The 21,782-nt window shown below is 45.2% G+C and overlaps 1 protein-coding gene across 9 annotated transcripts in view; it reads right to left on the bottom strand.

Annotated features, from left to right (window-relative positions):
- MYO9B (myosin IXB) overlaps nt 1-21,782 on the bottom strand; it is a 925,026-nt gene that overhangs the window by 688,002 nt on the left and 215,242 nt on the right. For all 9 annotated transcript variants that reach the window (XM_069649217.1, XM_069649219.1, XM_069649218.1 and 6 more), the window contains exon 2: nt 1,921-2,814. In XM_069649217.1, coding sequence (XP_069505318.1) covers nt 1,921-2,757 — 837 coding nt within the window. In that variant the 5' untranslated portion in view covers nt 2,758-2,814. The remainder of the gene's footprint in view (nt 1-1,920; nt 2,815-21,782) is intronic.

Below are 21,782 nucleotides of genomic sequence, written 5' to 3'. Positions count from 1 at the left end.
AACCCTTGCTGTGACTGGAGAGACCAGTGGAAACATCAGACACAAATTCCTGTGGTGGGTAGAGGATAGAATAGGAATTAACCCATGGAGCACCACAAGACAAACGCATCTCCCCCATTCCAGGGCTGCACATTAAAAAAGGTGGAAGCACCCGTGGACCAATGAACACCTCTTCACCACAATGGGATGTACACAGAAATGAAAAAGGCACCTGGGAACAATGCACGTCTATTTATGATTATACTAAGAATTCAATTAAGTCAAGAGAAAGAATTCCTTCTGGAGCCTTTACTGCAAATCTATAGAAGTCGCAGGAGGCAATACATTTTCCAAGGAGACATTTCAGAGGCAAAAGACTGTGCCTAAATAAAAAATCCAAAAGACTCCTCTTGAGGAAAATTGAACCTTATTAGGGGCAGAGCAGGAGGTTGATGGGCCCACCTGGAGACTCAAGGAAGCTACTCCAATGGCATGACCTAAATTCCAATGAAACTTCAGGATACAATGCCTGCAGATTCTCAGCCTGGTCTCATGCTTAGATTGAGAAGCCAATGTAGAATTTGCTAGCCAAAAGAACTGTCAACTAAGGGTAATGTGATATTTCCAGTGAGATTTCAATGAAGTGCTTGTGGGGTACAGGAATCATCTGCAGGTGCCAAATAGATAATACAATGCCAGAACTCAACCAGAAAACAAATGAAGTAATCAAGCAGCAAAGAATTCCTCCATGTGCTCGACATTTTTGCACAATTGTATGCTGTGCGGCAACCTAAAGGGCAGGAGTTCAACCGGGGTGTCTAGGGAATTGGTTCCCATTAGCAGGTAGCTGCAGAAGGATGCCAATGTTTTGGATTTCGAGCAACATTGCAGATCACTGCTGCTCAAAGAGGTGGGTGGTTGTGGTTGTTCTTTAAAATAAGACTTTGGATCATCTTTGGATGTGATCAATTTGGACATAAGGGGCTAAAATCGCTGGGAGAGCGCTCTTCACACTAAAAGCAGTAGGGTTGAGATACAATTAAAATGGGGAAAGTATTAGCCCAGAGTGCAGCCAACATTTGATAATGCCAAGTTACTGAGTGGCAAAAGTGTCTGCATTTTGATTTATTTCGCACTAAGCTTTTGGCTCTGTTCCTCAAACTCCTTCCTTTAAGCTGGCCATCTGAGACTACATACACACATTTTCATGTTACTGTGTTTGCTACACACGATGACAACCATTTTCAAAGACAAAATAATAAAAAATAAATATTAGTAGTCTAGCAAAGTTAGGGTAATGAGCAGTTTTGAATAAAATAAGAAAACAATATTTCCGGCTGCTTGTATCACTGCAGAAAATATAGCATCATATTCTATATTAAGGAACCATTTCCTTAACAGACACCTGTAATTAGAGAATAGGCCATGCCACATCACCAAGACCTGCATTTGTAGATCACACTTTTTTTTCATGACAAACAAGTATACACTAGGAAATTAAATATCTAATCTTGTGGTGTCCAAAACAACCGAGCAGTTGCATGCACCCCAAGCAAAATAGTTGACATAACCTATTAAATTTAGAATAACATTATCCTAAACCACAGTTATCGACCAACTGCACATCCATTTCTTCAATAGAGCATTTGTACATAGTGACTGCGGTTCAGTAAACGCTTTCTTCTATGCATGCGGCCTCTGGCTGATCATCAACAGGAAGGACTAAATGCCAACAGGACAGCTGGAAAGAGGACAGGGGACAAGTGAAGACTTAGCAAGGCACAAAAGGGAGAAACAGTATAAAAGACAAAACTATTATCCAAGAATTTAGGTACAAAAATAATATCAAATTTCAAACCAACTGCTGATAGAGAGTTATTGCTACTGCATTAAAACAAGGTATTTTCTCAAACTTCACATCAGTGTAAATGGTTACTTTACCTCCAGAACTGGTCCAGCACCCAGAATAGTTCTCTCCACTCCACTTGCATAGCCCTTCTGGCTGAGCGCAGTCAGGCAGTGTATTAAAAAATTGGTGCTCTGTGTCTTACCAGAGCCACTCTCGCCAGAGATGACAATGCACTGGTTAATGTGTTTCTTAAGCATTGTGTGGTATGCCACATCAGCGATGGCAAAGATATGTGGTTCCAATTTCCCCAACTGGTGGTTATCGTACAGCTTCACGTATTTGGGATTGTATATTGGAAGGAATTTGAAAGGATTAATGGCTATGAGTATACTGCCGGCATAAGTGTAAATTTTGTGCTTCATGAAACGAGTCTTAAGGTTTTGCAAAATGCTGGTCTCTGTGAGCTGAGGGAGGTTGCACAAATCATCGTAGTCCTCCTGCCGCCGGGGTAAAAATCCCCTTTCAACCATTTGTCGGGCTTCTTTTTCCATGGAGACTTGCCCAGTGTAGACATATTTGATGGAGCCATCAGAGTTCCTTTCTTGTAACAGGAAATAGTAGCCATCCTTCTGTGAGTGATCCTCCTGAGCCCGCCGTGGCCAAAGTAGTACCCTTTGCACTGGCGAGTCATTGGCATCCAGTACCCACTCCTCACCACCAGACTCTTTCACCTCAGCCAGGAGATAGTGTTTGGTAACGTCAAGGTTCAGGCGGTCAGTCACATCTTTGATTACATCAGAGGCGATGGACTCCTTGGTGGCATTGACAATGCAGGAGCCGTGGCTTTCTCCCGAGAGCTGGGGGTAAATATGAAGATGATAGGCCGCCTTCTCGTGGCTTCCCCTGCCACCGGCATCTTTTAAACTCATTCTGCCCCTGGCCCTGGCTGAACATAACGCATACAATCAGCTTACAGCGCTCAGCACCTGAAAAAAGGAGACAAAATTAAATGAATAAGTTACCAGAAGTTGGAAATGCACACTTTCTCAAAAAAGACGCATAACATGAACTAATTGCACAGATTATCAGACACAAAAATTACGAAAATAACAGACATCTTGCTCAACCGAGAAATCTTAAATGCCTCTAAATTGATGACAGTAGGTGTCATTATTAACCAAATAAGTGGTCCTCATTTTGTAGGGGAGTCTAACTCATAAGAAAGATTCAGAGCAAGCCATCATTTTAAAACACATAAGGTACGGCCTGTGCACAAAAGTTGGGAAATACACACGTGAAATGTCTTGAGGTCACTCAAATCAAAACTATAACTGACAAGGCCGGAGATGAACATTTCAAGTACCAGAAAATAACCTGCAACTTTTGTTAAAATGAGGAACTGCTTAACCTGAGAACAAAGAACAGCAGTTTCAAGAAAGAAAAACAAATTTGCATTTTATGCTGCTGTGTTTTTGGGGAAAATATAAAAATGAAAAGGGAACAGGAACATTTACATTGTAAAAGCTGAAAGGGTGAATGGGACCACATTAAAAGGAAGCAAGAAATGAGCTCTCGACATTTGTATCCTTTTCATGCCACCACCACCAAAATGATAGGTGAAAACAGATACCATGCTTTCTCACATAGATGAACTGGTGGAGAATAGGGCCATACATATAACAACTCAACCGCATTGTAAATCCTAAACTGGCATTTATGGGTTGCATCTGGGTATAATGGGTTTGAGATATCTGTGCAAGGTCATTTTCAGTATGCAAATTAAGAGAATTTGCATTATGTCGTAAAGCAACAGCACATGGTAGTGTCGTATCATAGAGCTTTGAGATGGAAAATAATTTGAATATAAATATAGAATTGAGTTACATGGAAAAATCTATAACTCGGTAATTATTCGTGCTATGATGAGAATTGCAACAGTTGATTTGTGCCAGAGAGAACTCTGGTGAGCCAATTAGTAAAGTGGTAATATGTGTGGAATTCATTATATGAGAATGTGGCAATATTTACTGTAAGAAATCCCTGACGTACTCCCATCTGACTGGCCTGTTCATTAATTTGCCCACTTTACAATCCCATACATTGACCAGTTAGATTGGGGAAAGTATACACACCTCAAAAAGGTGGGGTTTCTGTTCTATGTAAGATTCAATACATACTCTGGGAGAGACACTGACAGACTCACTCACGCACTGTCTGATGGAGAGAAAGAAGAATTGATAACACGAAGGAGAAGGAGAAGGAATAGTTTGAGGGGTCAGAAATGAGAGGCGGGCACAAAGTTGTAATATTTTCAACATCAGACGTTTTTATTAAAATAAAAGGGTTGGATAAAGGCCTTTCTGTCCTTATCCTGAAGAATGTCCCTACCTAGGAATCTAAAAAATCACGTGTCTCGTCATCAAAATTATATACACTGTCTTTGTGTCCAAAGCATACTAATCTGACCCTCATACTAAAAATGAACTAAGAGTCTAAGGAAAGTGTCTCTGATATAGGTTTGGTAAAAAAAGGGTTCAAAAGCTATTAGATAAACCCAATAAAACAATCCTTGGATCGAGAGGGTGGTTCCCTTCCCCTGGATGTCTCAGGTAGGATGGCAAGTGTCTTTTTCAAATACAAATTCCTCAAAGATGACAAAAGGGTCTCTTTCAAAGAGTTCCGTGAAGATGGCAAAATTGTCTCTTTCGAAAGGGTCTCTGGTATACTTCATTACCATATACTTTGAAAAATACATTTCTTTATGCAACTTTTACTGAACCTCCTGGTATACTCCCCTGCCAGGAATCCTCTTTCTGAGTCTCACAGATTCCCTAATATACTCTCCTGCCAGGTATTTTCCCATTCCTGATGCAACTGTATTGGACATTCTGGTATACTCACCTGCAGTAATCCTTTTCTTCTAGGTCTTACAGATCCCCTGGTATACTCTCCTGCCAGTTATCTTGCCTCCCAATGTTCACTGCGTGGTGTGTTGGTTTTAGGTACTACTTGTTCCAAATTTCCCCATATTGGCATCAAATGTTGCCTTTTTATATTCTCATTACTACCCATTTGCCAAGGGTAATGCTTGCTCTAACTTTCCCCATTCTGACATCCATTGTATGGCGATTTGTTGAACTTCTGTCTCTATTTCACTTGGTTGGTATTCAAATATCCTTAACTGTTCACATGCCAGTCAGTACCATCCAGGGTCCCAAAGGGCTCTAGGTGGACTCACCGGTGCACTGAAGTGTCCCTGACACGTGGCAGACTGCTGCAGTGAAGCTCCTGCTTCAGAACAGGCTTTCTCGCACTACAGACCTCTTTTCAGCTCTCCGGAAAGCTTTGCGCTCACCTGCAAGCAAGTTTGCCGCTTCTCTGCACAACCGTGTTCCCGGCAGCTCTACCACTGCTGCCGGCTCCTCCCTGGCCCTCTCTCAGTGCCTGCAGTGTCCCTCCTGGCCTCTTGAGACACTAGTAGGTCAAGCTTGCGAGCAATGGAGCAGAAGCGCCCGCTTCCTCCCAGCACTGTCCTTCCCCATACTGCTGTCTGCCTCTCATGACCGGTTCTACTTCCTTCTTATCCTGTTGCTTTGATCTGGGTGCGAATACCATTTTTAAATGTACCACTCACTTGGGCCTCCCTAAAAAACAATTAGTCTGCACGCTTGACTTTGTGTTTCTTCTGATCTGCATTTACTCCTTTCTCCTCTTTCTCGTCTCAGTACCCTAGGTTTTCTGGGAATTGGAGTCTGCATTATTTCTAGGATCGCCAATGTGATCTTGTTCAGAATTTCTTTTCAGAAAACCATTAGATATAGGAGATGCTAAATGTGTGTTCTGAGTATATGAGGTATGAGTGATGTTTTACCTAGAGTGATTTGCAAGAAGGGTTTTATGGGGTTTACTACGGGAAGGACTTTTACGATCTACAGTGACATCCCCTCACACTCTGTGCGTATAAAATAATTATCGGTGAGTTAAATGGACATGTTACTGTGTGTATACCTAGAAAAGAATATAATGCAAGTAATGCTTGGGTACACCATTGAATAGAATACAGCTGTTAAAGCTAAGTTGTTCCAGACCAAAGGAAGAGGGTTATTTGCTACCCGATGTGACAAATCTGGCGAGATATTCTCCCATGTAGCCGGGGGAAGGCAACCGCTACCTGATCCTGAGGGTGGCATGATGAGGGAGGATCACATGGGAAGAGAATGCCAGAGAGTCTTTATGGCTTCATTGGATGAAGCACAGTATCCCTCCTTCCGCCCCCACCCCACAAGTAAGACCCTCTGACACCAAACACATTAATGGTATATTGTAATTTAACACTTCCCCCTTTTTGAGAAAATCAAGAAACCTTGTCCTCTCAATATTCAAGTCAAGCCTCCACCTTTAACACAAACTCCCACAACTCACACATACCACCTTCTGTTTCTAATATGTGTTATTGTAAACATCATGAGAAAAACTATTTGAAAAGTAGAAGCCCAATGGCATCCATGGACTTCAACTCCCATAATCACTCAGGTACTGAGACGAGGAGGATGAAAGAGTTTGTGCAAAGTGATCAGTGCCAAAGCACAACGTGCAGGCTAGTTATTGAAAGCCTACATTGAGATGGACATTTAAAGATGCTGTCCGCACTCCAAAGTCGAGCAGTGCAGGCGAGGATGGTATACTCCAAGCGCAGGCTGGCGAACTTGAGACCCAGAGAAAAGGTGAATAGGACAGAAAGACGCTGCAGACGAGCAGGAAACGTCATGGAGATGCAAGGAACCACGCAGAAGCTCCTGGGCGTCGAGCCGCTCGTGGAAGCAGTGTTCATCCGTCCAGAACAAGAGAGGTAGCCAGTGTGCGACCGCGTAGCCGCACAAGCTAGAGTCCTCCGCTGACTCCAGGGAGGAAACTGAACAAAGCAACTGTTCCACAAAGGCGCAGAGTTGGAGACGCAAAAGAGACTGTTGACTCTACCCAAAGCAGCTGGGGCACCCGGGGCGCTCAGACAAGCGTGTCAGCCAGCATTTGACGAATACGCGATGGTTGATGATAAAAAGAGCATAAGAGAATATTTGAAAGCAGTCAAGACAGTGTCAAGAGACACCCCACCTCAATACAGGTGCATGAGATGCCAGATTGGGGCAGAGTTTGAGCAAGTGCTACCATAGGCAAGTATACCAAGTACCTCACGATATAGGCCATTTCTGTATAACCAAGGAACTGTGAATCAATTAAGAGAAGTCCTGGCAGGCATGTACACCAGGCAATTGAAAATATGTGAATATTCCTGGCAGCAGAGTACGCCAGGCGATCTGAAAGGAAATATAAATGAAATCCTGGCAGGTGAGTATACCAGGTGGATGAGATTGAATGAAGATTCCTGGCAGGAGATCAGACCAGGCAATCTGTTAAATTAAAGGAAATCTTACAGCAAGACTGTTGCATAACTTGTGATTTAAACAAGAACGTTTTGAGTCCAGTGAAGAAACAAATGAAATATTTATTAAGGTGGAACTTTTGCCATCATATTTAAGAAACATGGGGAAGGGAACAACCTTGTGAATCCAAGGGTCTTTACCTTGGAGAACATTTTTGTTGGAGTCATTATTACATTTTTTGTTTTGAAAATGGTTTGCCTAGACCAAGAAAAATACATTTCCTTCCACCCTTTCTGGTTTTGTTTTAGTGTGAAGGTCAGGATAGGAGGTTTTGGACACAAGGACGGATTTTCCGTTGCAGGCCTTCTGACATATACTGATCCTTAGCTTTGCTTTTAAGGTAGGGGAATCTCATCTTAAAACAGAGCCAGCTAGGCAGTTTCCCAACCTGTTTCGTTTCAATAAATTTCTTTACTTTAGGATATGAATACCTTGTGTCTGACTCATTTGTGACCCCTCACAAGTCACAACCTCTAGTCATGGCTAATCAACCATACATATATTCCCCTTTACCTAATAACACTGATGAGGACTGGAGTAAGGAAGATAACTAGAAGCAGAAAAAAGACAATGTTTTCTAGTTGTTAGAAAAGATGATCAGGTGCCAGTATGTTTAAATGAACCACACCTAGAGAGAGAAAGCGACTCACTTCTCCCGACGTCGGTTGGAACACTGGAGGAGAGTGGACTGCAGTGTGGAGCTGAGAAGCTGCTGAAGTGTCGTCTGGGAAGTCAAGCAGGGAAAGGTTTGTTGCACTTGTTCTACGTACAGGAGGCGCTGTCAATCGAGGAAGGAGGCAAGGCGGGAATCGGAGAGCCAAACTGGACGCTCTCCCCGCCGACAAGCAAACAGCAGTGAGAACATTGAGACGGGAGGGATGCCGAAGCAGCTGACGGACACCAGTAAGCCCAGAGTGAGAGGTTGGGACACCGGGACGCTTCATGGCCAATGGTGCGTAGCTTTTAAAAACCTGGTATGCCCAAACAAGGGAGCTGGTATACCGGGAAAAGTGAGCAAAGAGACTAAGACTACTAAAGAGGGGTCGCTCCCCCAATACCAGCAAAATATAGCTAAATAATATTGGAAAAGTATAAAAAAAGAAGGCGATTATTTACGAGAAGTGCCAGTCCAGGAGTTGCCCCCAAATACTGAGTGAAATAAGAAAGCCCCGGCAGGAGAGCAAACCAGGCATGCAGGGAGTCTGGGACGCACACCAAATTAAGATTGTTGAACTTGCAAAAAGGGGAAAAAAGTACTCCAAATGTGTGGAAACTAGCGAAAGTCATTATGGAAATTGGATCATAGAAGCGCTAAGCTCAGGACACTGACATATCCTTTGAGCCTTGTGCCTTGAGAATTGTGGAAACCTTGAAGGGAAGGGTCATACCCCTTCAGATTTTGATAAACTGTTTAAACTGGGGGAAACCTAACGGGTTAAAGGGAAGAGTCGTCGCCCTTGAGATTGTGGAGTACATTAAATTGAAAAACCAGAGAAATCCAGGGGAAGGGAAGGCCACCTTTTCTGATGGAACTTTAATGGTTTTCTTTTACACTTTAGAACTTTAGGTATGGAACTTTGGAAAGAAGCTGCAGGTGTTCAGCGAAAAAACATCCCAACATCACATTATATTAAGATTACTGTGCGAGGGTCAGTTTAGCATTTTGGATACAGGACAGAGAACTATTTGTTTTGGACGTTCCGACACAGGTGTTCCATAGTTTTGTTGAGGCAAGGAAACCCCTCCTAGAGTTAAGGATAGGTAGGATTGCCCCAAACCCGCCCCACCACCATTTTCTGTCATCAATAAACCAACACCAAAAATGCCAGTGTCTGAGTCTTAATCTTGATCCCTTATAGCCTTCTCTTGCGGTTTAAAGTGTCCCATTGAAAGTGAGAAAGATAGGCTTTAAAACGATAAATAGAAACATCACGGAAGGGAATCTAGCCTACATATATGTTATGTTATTTTGCATTTATATAGCGCCTTATATACCATTGGTATGGTCTGAAGGTGCTGATAGGTTGAACGCCCTTGGGAACCGAAGTTCGGGTCAGTAGAGAAAAGAGAGAGTCCAAAGGTGTGTGTGCAATTTATATAGCTCTTGATAGATCTTGCGTGTTCTTCTGCGCAGGTGGAAGCAAAGATTTCTTTAAGGGTTGTGGCTGGGCAAGGGTCCAGTGGTGATCCAGATGGTTTGCGGGCAGATAGAAGTTTGTGAAATTGTTCTGGTGATATTGGACTAAAGGATTCAAACGTTGGTTGCATAGAGGCTGCGGCTGATGGGCTGGCTGGTACTGGCAGAGGGTTGCCCGGTGGTTGTATTAGAGCCAGTTTGGTATTTAGAGTTTTTGTTCTTTCGATAGCCGTGATGTAAAAGTGGAGGGAGAGTGAGTCGCAGAGTGATTGTGAGGGGGTCGGGATGGTTGTATTACAAGCCGGATTGATGAATTCTGAGATGATTTTGTGGAGTTCTTTGCTTGGGTTTTTGCAGTTTAGGATTCGGGAGTTGTAGTGGGCTTTTTTTGCTTTCTGGATTTGGCCTTCTATTGATATACGTGTCGGGCCAAGGTGGTCCTGCTCTCGTGGGTTTTCTCTTTCTGCCATTTGCGTTCAAGGTATTTGTAAATTTGTTAAGTGGTCTTCAACTCAGGGGTGAACCATCTGGGGAAAGGGCCACGGCGGGTTGATGGTTTGTACGGGGGGGGGGGTGAGTCGCAGAATAGATGCGTTGAGCCATGAGTCAAAGGCCTCAGGGGTTAGTTGGTTGTTGGGATGGCAGGTGGGTGGTGGAGACTGGAGGAGTGCCTCGGCTAGGTCCGGGGTGATCATTCATTTTTTCCAGCATTTGCGTAAATTCGGAGGTTCGGATGCGAGTATGGGAAGGGGGTCGGGTGCGTGGATGGTGAACTAGAGAATGAAGTGATCGGACCAGATGATTGGGGTGGGGGGCTTTAAATGAATCCGGGTGTTGGAGCTAAAGATGGCATCAAGAGTGTGTCCTTTGTAGTGGGTTGGGCCGTTTATGTGGGGTTGGAGATTAATTGCATCTAAACCGTCAACCAGGGAGTGTGTCATAGGGTTGGTGAGGATGTTGAGCCATATGTTGAAGTCACCAAGGAGGGTGAGGTTGGGATGGTTTAGTTGGAGGGTGGCGATGGAATCGCAAAGGTTGTTTGCAAATTGTCTATCGTAGCCAGGGGGCCTGTAGATTATTAGGAAGGTGTGTGAGAGCGATGGGGAGAGGGAGAGTTTGACGAGGAGAGATTTGCAGGATGGGATGCAGGGTTGGTTGTCTATGATTGAGGCGCGGAAGAGAGATTTGAAGACGAATGCTACCCCACCTCCTCTGGACGAACGGTTCTGTGGGATGAGGGAGTACTCAGGGGGAAAGCCTTCACTAGCGATTGGGCCGATGTCAGAGAACCAGGTTTCAATGATGAAAACTAGGTCAGGATTGACAGAGGCGAGGAGGTCACAGATGCGATGTCTGTTTTTTGCTACGGAACAAGCGTTAAATAGGATACAGTTCACATCGGCAGGCAAGGTAGTTCTCGGTGCTGGAGCGGGATGGGGCAGTGGAGGAGAGAGTGGAGCGGGGGGTAAGGTGGGTGATGCTAGAAGGGAATAGTGGGCGGGCGGAAAAATTGGCAGTTTCGGGCGGGGCAGGGTGGCTGGGTGTGATAGGATGATCGGGTTTGGGTTGGTGGGTTTGAGAGAGAGGTGTGGGCGGTTGGGAGTTGCAGTTGATGAGAAATCGAGGGAGAGGGGTTTCAGGAAGGGGGAGGCCATGGGGGGGAAGGCGGAGATTGCGGGAGGACGGTGGTGGGTCGAGACAGGGGAGGCGAGGAGTGCTGAGAGATCGAGGGGGACCAGGAGCGTTTCCTCTTTAGTTTCTTTGCTGCGACTGGTGTGTGGGAAAGGGTAGGGGGGTTGGAGGGGGAGAGGGAAGCAGCTTCGGTTCGTGCTAGGGCTAGGCGCGCAGTTTTTAGGGAGGGGAAAGAGTGTGGTTTGGGGGGAAGGTGGTAGGGGTATGCAGGCAAGGCGGTGGGTGGGTGATTTCGGGTGGGGTGTGCCAGGTCTGATAGTGATGGGAGGAGGAATGGGCAATGCTGGCGGGTTGGTGGTGGGCTTCGGAGGATGAGTGGTCTTGGGGTGAGCGGCTTGCCATCGTGCCCCTCTGGGTTGGTGTTTGGAGAGGGGAGTGGAGGCGAGTGTGGAGGAGGGTGGGGTGGTTTGGGGCGGAGGGGGTGGGAGTGAAGGCAGATCGGAGGGTGGGGGTGGTCCACGAGGCTCGTGTCTGAGAGACTCTGGTTGGGTGGGTGCGCTCATGATTGGTGCAGACTTTTAAGGTTGATTTAGGAGGGTTTCCTGATTGTAGTTCTAGGATCGGGGGTGTCACGCCTTTAGGCACACTTTTAGGTTCAACAGGTCAGAGACGATATTAGACTATTTGATGCTCTCTAGATGCAATTGCCGGCAGAGAAGATATTAGCTTATTAGGTGCATTTCTGAGTTCACCTGTACACATAGAAGATATTCGGTCAGTTTCTAGATTCAATTTACTTAGAGAGTGTATTAGATTATTAGTCACCGTTTTAGATTCTACATTACACAGCTAAACTGTTAGTTATCCTAAAGGATTGAGCAGGGCAAGCTAGTGGAAGTACTTCTTCCAATTCACCTTTATACAGGGAGGGTATTAGGTATGCATCTAATTCAACTTTGTATTAGAATCTTAGTCGCCGTCTAGATTCTATGTTACACAGCTATACTGTTAGTTATATTAATAAAATTAATTAGGGCACGCTAGTAGGAGCACTTCATTCAATTCTACTTCATACTTTGTACCGAGAGGTTATTAGTGAGATTGATCGGTTTGGTCCGGCATGATATTACATTATTGCAATTTTCACAGAGAGGCTATTGTGGTCACTTCAAGAGGTAACCTTCCACAGAGAGGCTATTAGGAACACTTTCTAAGATCACCGAGAGGCTAGTGGGCACACTTTAATGGAACTTTTCAGACGGGCTATTGGGCGTGGCTCTAAATTCAACTTTCCAGCCTGGTTATTGGTAACATTTCTGAATTCACAGAGAGGCCGTTGGGCACATTCCTAATGTAAATGCAGTTAGGTATACTTCTAAATTCAGCTTTTTCAGAGTGGCTATTGGTCACAACATCTAAATGCAGTTGGGTACACTTCCAGATTCAACTTTCTCAGAGAGGCTATTGGGTGCAACTTCTGAATGCAATTAGGTACACTTCTGAATTCAACTTTTCTCAGAGTGAACATACATTTTCTCTTTTAAAAGTGTGATGAATAGGATGTCATCACTCCTCCTTAGGAACCCTCTCCCCATGTGACCAGGCAGCCGCTACCTGATCTGGACCCTTGGGACAGCTATATGAAGGAGGATCACATTGGGAGGATGGTGATCTTCAGAGGGGTGATACATCATCGGATCACACATGGTATCACACTTTCCCTTCTAGGGATACCCCTTATATTTCCCATGCCTTGATGGCATATTGTGCAGGTTCCCTTCAGCCATCGATAAGACCTATTGGTAAGACCTTCTAATACTCTATACAGAAGACATTAAGATCTGCCTACAACTCCCATACAACTAACAATACAGCGATGAGGAGGTTAAATGGAGTAATGCATATCACCAAGGACGAGAAGCACCAGAGACGCTCTAGTGTTTGTTCACTACATGCTAGGTAAAGCTATCAAACACTGCCTGGGGAAGTCGAGGCCTCTTGGTGTTGACCGAGGTACTGCGAGGACATGAAGATGACCGGTTCGGGGGAAAGGCAAGAGACAGAGGACTGCATGGGCCAGATCAGTCTGGCAAACACGAGAATGGAAGGAAGAAGAAAATTCCTAGCGGCCACGGGAACCTGGACACAGCCTCACCACCATCCGAACACAGCACGAGAGCCCAAAGAAAAACGGGAGCCACGAAGGATGTGGAAACTGTACGGTGAAGCTGGTGAGCCTGTGAGATGAAGGCGGGACACCAGAGTGCGGACTCCTGTCTAGCGCGAAGGAACCGAAGGATGTCACAAGACACCAGCAAGTCATAAAGAGGGAATGGGACACCAGGGCGCTTCAGCAATGCTGCCAGAGAAAGACAAACATGTACAAAGTGAATGAGAATGAATGTGAAACCTACCATTACCTGCAATATGATTAAATCTGCAGTTGGGCTAGAGAGACTGTGGTCCAAAGTTGGAACCACGCCCTGCATAAACTCAACCTTTAGAAAATCCACATTAGTATTTACTATAAAGTGTCCACTAAAATCCTTTAGATTATTTCATGGATTTCTTTATTTTCACCATATTCATGTCATTGTTTTGCTATGTTTTGTTCCACACCTTTGTGTGGTACCACTGTGTCATGTTATGTACCAATGTGTAAAAATATAAAGAATACATTTATATATATTTTTTGATAGGCACTCTAGTTCAGAAGGTTATATATATCCTCAGGAACAATGCACACAGGAGGGAATGTTATCTTCAGACATTCCCGCTCCCCTATATTTTTTTGGTTCTTCACGCACGTGTTCAGGTCTCTTATGTCCACACTCTGAACCAGTTTAGAATACAACACATGTTGGGAGCCCACCTTTTGTAAATTGCTGGCAGGAGAGTGAACCAGGCAAAGGCACGTTTGCAATTTTATTAAGTAAAACATATGAGAAGCCCTGGCAGGAAAGTACACAAGGCCAAAGTCAAGTTTGCTAGTGTACAAAACAAAATCACATAAGTCCTGGCCGGAGAATACACCAGACAAAAATCCAGATTGAAAACAAAGTTAAAGTGGAAAATAACCTGGCAGGGGAGTTTACCGGGTAACCTACAAAGTTGATATGGCATTTATAACCTAACATACCTGTACACAAGAGTTTCTAGGAGGTACAAGAAAAGAGGGAAGACAAGACAACAATACTAAAAGGCTGTGTGTCATTTGGAACGTGCAAGTGCGACAACAAGAAGTGCAGGGGGAAGGGAGAGGGTTGTGGGAAGTGCGAATCAGGGCAGCATTGCTCTGGGTAAGTGCAAGCAGGCGGGGGCTGTAGGGGTTACAGTTACAGCCCCTATGTGTGCAGTAGGCCAGGAGGAAGTGCAAGCAAGACTGGTCATGAAGGAGCCTGGTACCTAGTGAGACTGTCAGGCAACAAACAAGTAAGTTAGTAAAGGAGAGAGAGAGAAGGCAGAGGAGGAAAGGAAGGTCTTGAGCTGCATCCATAACTTCAGGTGGTCTGGTTCAAGACTTAGAGGGGCAGGGAGGCCGTTCCAGAAGGAGGCACCTGCAGAGGAGAGAGGTCAACACCCCCCCCCCCCACTCTCTGTCTGGAGAAGAGTCTGACCCTCGGAGAGTTGGAGGTAGCTGAGCGAAGGACTCTAGAAGGAAGATACTTTGGCAGAGAGAGTTGGATGTAGTGTGGGCCCCGGCCCCAGAAAGCATTGTGGATAATGCAGAGGGTCTTGAACTTGACCCTTGCAGTGACTGGGAACCAGTGGAGAGATTTCAGGGCTCAAGGAGATACGGTCCCTGGGCTTGGGGCCAAGGATAAGTCTTGAAGTCCTGTTCTGGATTAGTTCCCAAGGGCGAAGAGTAAAGGTAGGAAGATTGAGAAAGAGGTTGTTGCAGTAGTCCAGCCTGGAGAGAACCAGGGCTCTGGTGACAGTGAGCTTCTGGGGGGGGAAGTGAGAAAAGGCAGAATACCTCTGAGGAGGTGCAGCTGGAAGTGGACCTTTTTGCAAAGGTCCATGATGTGATGAGAAGGAGAGAGTGGAGTCGAAGATGACACCAAGGATTTTTGCCTCAAAGGAAGGCGAGGGTAGAGGGCTCAAGGAGGGTGGCCAGAGTGTGAGAGGGAAAGCATGAGCAGGGGACCCAATGAGAAGGATCTCAGTCTTGCTGGCATTAAGGCAGAGATTGTAGGAGGCATACCAATCCTGAATCGTGGATTGACAGTCCGGAATAAGCACGAGAAAAAAGTAGTCAAGGGGGAACCTGAAATAGAGCCGAGTGTCATCCGCGTAACACTGAAAGTTAGAGAAGGTGGAGGTCAAGTGGGTCAAAAGGGCTAGATAGACATTGAAGAGCCAGGGTGATAGGATAGAGTCCTGGGGGACACCACATATGGAGAGAGAGGTGGTGGAGAGAAAAGACCCAAGTTGAACCTGGGATGGTCTGTCCAGGAGGATGGAGGTCATGCCACACACTGATTGATCAGGGTGGCATGATAGACTGTGTCAACAGACAAGGAAAGGTCAAGGAGAATGAGGACAGAGGGAGAGCTGAAGTCAAGATTATAGAGTGGATCTTCACGGGTGTTCAGGAGAGCAGTTTCCGTGCCTCTGGCTGCTCTGAAGCCAGACTGATGGTCATGGAGACAACCAAAAGATTCAGTGTGAAGAGTAAGCTTGGAGATGGCCAGCTTTCCACGAGTTTGCTCAGGAAAGGAGTGATAGAAATCAGGTGATAGTTTGCCAGACAGTTATGATTAGCAGAAGACTTGTTTAGGAGGTGGGTGCACAAGGGAATGCTTGAGGGGGAGGGAAAAGATCCAGTGGCAAAAGAGTGATTGCATAATTTGGACAAAGCTGGAGCGAGGGTGGCAATGTGGTCCTTGATGGTTCTGGAAGAGCAGGGAAGCACCTGTTTGGATGACACTTTCATAGATCAGACATGTCTAAAAACACTGTCCAGTGTTGCCAGAGAGAAGGTGGAAAAAGAAAGAGGATAGGGAGAGGTGGCCAAAGGGGGCCTGAGAAAGGGCGAGTAAGAGGAAAGTGGGGACCGGATGTCCTGAGTTTTGGTGGTGAAGTGTAAAGCCAGAGCCGTACAGAGGGCCTGGGAGGTAACAGGAGAGGTGGAGACTGGCCAGCTCCTTGCAGATTTTAAAGAGTGTGGCCGTGTTGTTAGATGCCCCAGAGACCCAGGCTTGGATATGGACTCTCTTCTTGGAAAGGACAGAGTCTGTATTGCCTTTGGAATAGGCGGCAGGCCAGTTTGTCAGTGGATGCGCCTGAAGCCTTCCAATTCCTCTCAACCACTCTGCACTTGCCTTTCAGGGCGGCGAGGTCTGCGTCATACCAGGAGTTGCACTTCGAGACAGGGGCAAGGATGTCCAGAGTATTGGAGATAGCAAGATGCAGGTTAGAGAGGGCTGTGTCAGCGTGCGAGTCAGCCGCAGGAGTGGAGGAGTAGAGTAAGTAGAGGCAAAGGTGTCGCTGACACTCCTTTTTGCAAGTATTTTGGAATATTCATGCCCATGGGAATTTGAAGTGTCTCGAAAAGAAATCTGGGGATAGGAGTTGTCCCCTGGTACTGTGACCTTTATTCATTGCGAACTTTTGTGTTAGAGTTATAAATGTAATTTGAACTTGAATGTTTGGGCACTTACCAGGCCAAAGACATTCCTCTTCACATATTAGAGTTGTTTTATAGAATGTGGGGGGGGGATTGGGATGTCAGACAAAGGACATTTTGTTTTGGACACTGACAATGGACAATCCTTTAGTGTTGTTTGGGGTAGGGAAATACCTCCTAGAGTAGGGATAGTGAATCCTTTTCCAACCCCCTTTTATTTTGAATAAATGTTTATGGCCAACACTATGAGCTCACTGTGTACGCGTCTTTTTACTGGCTCCTCACACAAGCCATTACATACCTGAAGGTCCATTGGTGGTTTCAATTGAGTTTAAAATGCTGTTCAAATTCTGACATCTCAGTTGATTAAGTGGGGTGGTATTAGGAATAAAGGGGAAGTAGTGATCATTTGATAGGCAGGGATATTTTTAAAAAATTAGTTGTTTTTGGATATTCTAAACTAAATTGTTTTTTTTTCTCAAACAAAAGATTCCTCCTGGACTCTCATGCATTCAATCCATGATATATGCACGCTCACAGTGAACTAAATACATATATACCTATAGTGAAGTAACAATGAAAACTGAAGTGACTAGCAGGTCGATTATTTTATTATGATTGGGTTTTTATGAAGACCGTTTATCTATAATCTGATTCAATTATTTCTATTTTGTTAATTAATAGACCTTCTGGCCAACCCTGTGTGTTTGTCCCCGGAAGGGGAGGGAAGCTGTAAGAAATCAATGTTATTAAATTGGTGGTCTCAGATTCATAAAAATAACTTCATTAAATAAAAGGAAAGACAGGCGCGCCTGGTTTGGGTGGAAAGCTCCCCTGAATTGTAGGTTGTCCAATTAAAACACAACAATTTTCTCCCCCTCATACTATCAAGTGGGTAAGTCGAATCAACAGTATATGAATCTGACACCGTGAGTTAAGAAACAATTGGTGGCTTGTAGCAACAGTTGCATAAGTTTTGCTTATTGACAATTGGAATTTGACAAGCATTCATATTTTCTGCATGGTGCTTTTGAACTGAGAATGTAACCTCAGTCACTACATTACAGACATGTTCTCACATTGGAGAACATGTGGACTGGTCTACTGATCACTATGTAGGATACCTCACTAAGGCTTTTTATAAAATGCAAATGAACTTCATTCAGTTTCCAAGCGCTGAATGGATAGGGAAACTATTGTGCATAGTTTAATGGTGGATGGCCCATTGCTCCCCTCGGTCTCACACCCACTGTACCCATGCTACTTTCTTTGAGCCTCAAAAGAAGTATACACGTCTTGGAATCTCCACTTTTGGTTCGTGTTACTGTGCTGCTCCTGTACTTGTCGGGCCTCCCGCATTGAATGGGGCGTGGGTCAGTTCTAAGATGCACTTTGGGTTTTGTAAACAGTTTTTTTTAACAGACTCTGCCTCTTCTGAAAGCTTGCTTTTTTGGTGCTGTTATGCAAATCCTCTATTTGGATTTGGGGGAAGTCGTCAAATGTGGTTTTATGTTATTTTATTATAGGACTCTCAAAAGGCCAAACATTGTGTCTGTTTCATAATTTATGTTTTTATATGGTTGCATTCATGATAAATAAAAGGTGAACTGTGAAAGAAAAAGAAAACAAAGTGGTATACAAGTACTTTAAATTAAAATACGGTGTGTGTGGTCCTTGTTAGGGGCCAATGATGTGTATACTTCCGGTGTTAGACAGTGCATCCTACCGCGACACGACGTTTCAGAAAATCACCCAGCCCCTTGCATTAAGAGTGGCAGGGCGTACAACAGGAAGTGTCACGTTGGGAAAAACCAAAGTCAAGCCTTGAGTTTGAAATGCGTTCTTTTGTTGCTTTTCCTGCTATACCTACTCACTCAACACACACAATCTAAACCGGGCCAGAGTCCTACAAACAAAGCGCTTAGTTGCCTCAAAGTAGCCCCTTGCATCCAAACTAGTTCGCCGGAGCAGTGTCGGCTGGAATCACTTTTCTCCACGCAAGACTATTTTCAGAGTGAAAACATAAATCAGTTTGAACTGCAAAGAAAGTGGCATATTCAGCTGACAAAATAGTAGTACTTGTTACCATCACCAACAGAAGGGCTTTTACATTACCAACGGAATTAAACGAAGTGCAGAAGACCAGCGCTTCCTACAGTGAAACCTCTAAAACGCATAACCCTTGGTAATCAGAGAGGCGAACAAATCTCAGTTTAAACATTAGAGGTATCTGTAGAAAGGATATGGGCACGGCACAACTATTCTAACAGCAGTGGCTGGAACAAAACAAGAAAATACATTAATTTGGGTCTACATTAAAAAATACATTAATTTAGCTCGCAACCATTTGTGTCACAAATGCGGGTGAAAACACCCGATTTTTTTTATTAGTTTGATACAAACTTTTTTTTAAAAAATGTCCAGCACATTAATACCTCAGGAGCGCTCGATTTTATTTTTGGCGGGTGAGAGGCCTATTGAAACGAATGGGCGTGCTGGAGGCTTGGCGGGTGAGTCAGCCATTTACAAGGCGTGTGACACCCCAAAAGCGTGCGAGTTGAGGGCTACGCAGGCGCAACAAGTAATAAACAAATCTTCGTACGTGCGCAGAGCTTGTGCTGCCATGAGCACGACAGGTACTATGCAAACCGTTAATTCTTTAAGATAACATTTCATATTTTTACGTTTCAATATGCTGGTAGAGGCAGCTGCATCAAGCACCCATCGCCCACCAACCAGGTGCAAAAAATATTGAAGTCCAACAAGCTTAAAAATGGCAAGGAACGTAAAGTTCCACTGCTGATAGACAGGTGGCAGTGCAGCTTCCAAATAGGACCTCACTTCCGGGAGTACTACGTAACCACATCCTTTGAACCGGAAGGTCTCGGTCCACGCGATCACAGCTACTCAGCCCAAAGACGTTGATGGATTCAGGGACTTGGAGCTGTGTAATTATGACCCTGTGGTAGGACGTCAAGGTTAGGTTAAACACAGAACCACGCCCCGCCGCCCAAAGAACGCTGGCCTTGTAACTTTTTGCGTTTACTTCCTGACAATCTGAGAAGCTTCCGAGATGGAACGTGCCTCCTTCTGAAGCCTAAAATCGTACAATAAGCAGCAGTATGTTTTGGGAAACACAATCCATTGTTGTTGTTTGCGTTCCTAGCCTGTCAAACATCTGGCACAAGAAGCTGCTCTAGACGCCTGAGTGACCTCACTTCCTTGCCATCTAATTTCCGATTTTTTCTTTTAATAATCAGTGACAGAAAGCAGTCCGGCGGCAGCGAATTCTAGGGTGATGAGAGCAATTGGTGAGGCACCCTGTGCACCAATAGCATTCCAACAAGCGAAGCCATGTCCCACAATGCAGGCAGCAAATTGACCAAGGCACACGCTCAGCAGCAGGCCGCGGGGTCTACTGAAGCAGGCCTACTTGCACACAAGATGATGTACTTATCAGGGATGCGGAGGGCTCATACAGACTACCCATCTTCTGTCAACTGCTTCGCTTGATCAACATTTTAGGTGCGTGGGTGGGAATGGCATAGACTGAGCAAGAGGGGGGGAGTGATCCCCTAAATGGTGGCCCACCCCACCATACCCCACTGGCAAAGAACACTTACAGGAGTCTTAAAGAATATTCTCCTTGGGCCAGCAGGCAATTGCGCGCATTCACAGCTTTCTTTGTTTGCTAAGCCTGTCCTTTATTCCGGCTTGAAGCAAACACCACAGGAATAGATGGGCCATGAATATTGTGGTGGGGTCTCGGGTTCAACTTGGCCCTTTTATCTCCTCTAACACCCACTCTGCCTGCGGTGTCTCTCAAGGCTCCATCGTCTCGCAGCGCCTTTTCAACATCTACCTTGACCCTGTGGCCCACGATCTATTCCTTCTCTCCTCACTTCCATTGCTATGCCGATGACACCGCTCTCCTTTAAGCTTCCCTCTTCTTCCTCCTCACTCATCCCTGACTGACAGCTATTCAGTCATGGTGTGCTGCCAATGATCTCTGCCTTAATGCCAGTAAGAGTAATATCCATTGCATTGGGACCCCAGCACCCACTTTACCTCTATCCCTCTGACTGCCCTCTATGGGTCCCCTCACCCTCTTGTGAGGTAAAAAAAACCTTGGTGTTATCTTGGATTCCTCTCCTCACATTGCGAGCCTTGCCAAGAAGGTCCACGATCAGCTGCCACCTCCTCCGAGGCATTCTCCCTTTGCTCACCTTCCCCAGAAACTCAATGTCTCCAGAGCTCTGGTCCTTTCTAGGCTTCACTACCGTAACAGCCTCTTCTTCAATCTTCCATCTTCCTCCCTTCGTCCCCTTCAATTTAGCCAGAATAGGACTGCAAGACTTCCTCTTGGCGTCAAGCCCAAGGACCAAATCTCTCCAGCCCAAATTACTCTTCACTGGCTCCCGGTTGCTGCTAGGATCAAATTCAAGACACTCTGCATCACCCACAAGGCTTTCTGGAAGCTGCTCCATCCAACTCTCTCCCTAAATACCTCCCCGCTAGAGCTCTTCGGTCTGCTAGCTCCAACTCTCTGTGCATCAGACGCTTCTCTAAGCAAAGAGTGGGGGGGAGGGGTAGATGTCTCTCCTCCGCAGGAGCTTTCCCCTGGAATGGCTTCCCTACCCCTCAGGCGTGAGCCGGATCTCCTTAAGTTCCAGAAGCACCTCAAGACCCTCCTTTCTCCTCCTCTTTCACTCTTCCCCCTCCCCCTGGCTGTCTGGTTCCCTACGAGTACTACAGGGTTAAAGTCCCCCCCCCCGCCTCCACACTCTTTTCACTTACCTACATTTCCTTGTTCCACCTTAGCACTTGTTTTGTGCAAACCGGCACTTACCACCTCTCCCACACCACTCCCTTGCACTTCTTGTTCTGCACTTGCATGCTCTGAATGTCACAAGACCTAGTAGGACCATTATTGTATCTGTCCCTCATTTTTATTTTGTCTTGTGACACCTTGAAACACCATTTGTTTTATAGGCACCTTACAAATACCCAATAAACATGTTAAAAGTAGCCTTCTGAAACGCTTGGCCATGGTTTGCCAAATGCACTGCTTACAAATATATAATAAATAAAACATTTCTAAGTGACAGCTGGAAC

Source organism: Ambystoma mexicanum, chromosome 1p (assembly GCF_040938575.1).
Source record: "Ambystoma mexicanum isolate Mex_15411 chromosome 1p, UKY_AmexF1_1, whole genome shotgun sequence".
Taxonomy (NCBI): Eukaryota; Metazoa; Chordata; class Amphibia; order Caudata; family Ambystomatidae; genus Ambystoma; species Ambystoma mexicanum.
This window is presented reverse-complemented; position numbering and strand designations above follow the sequence as displayed.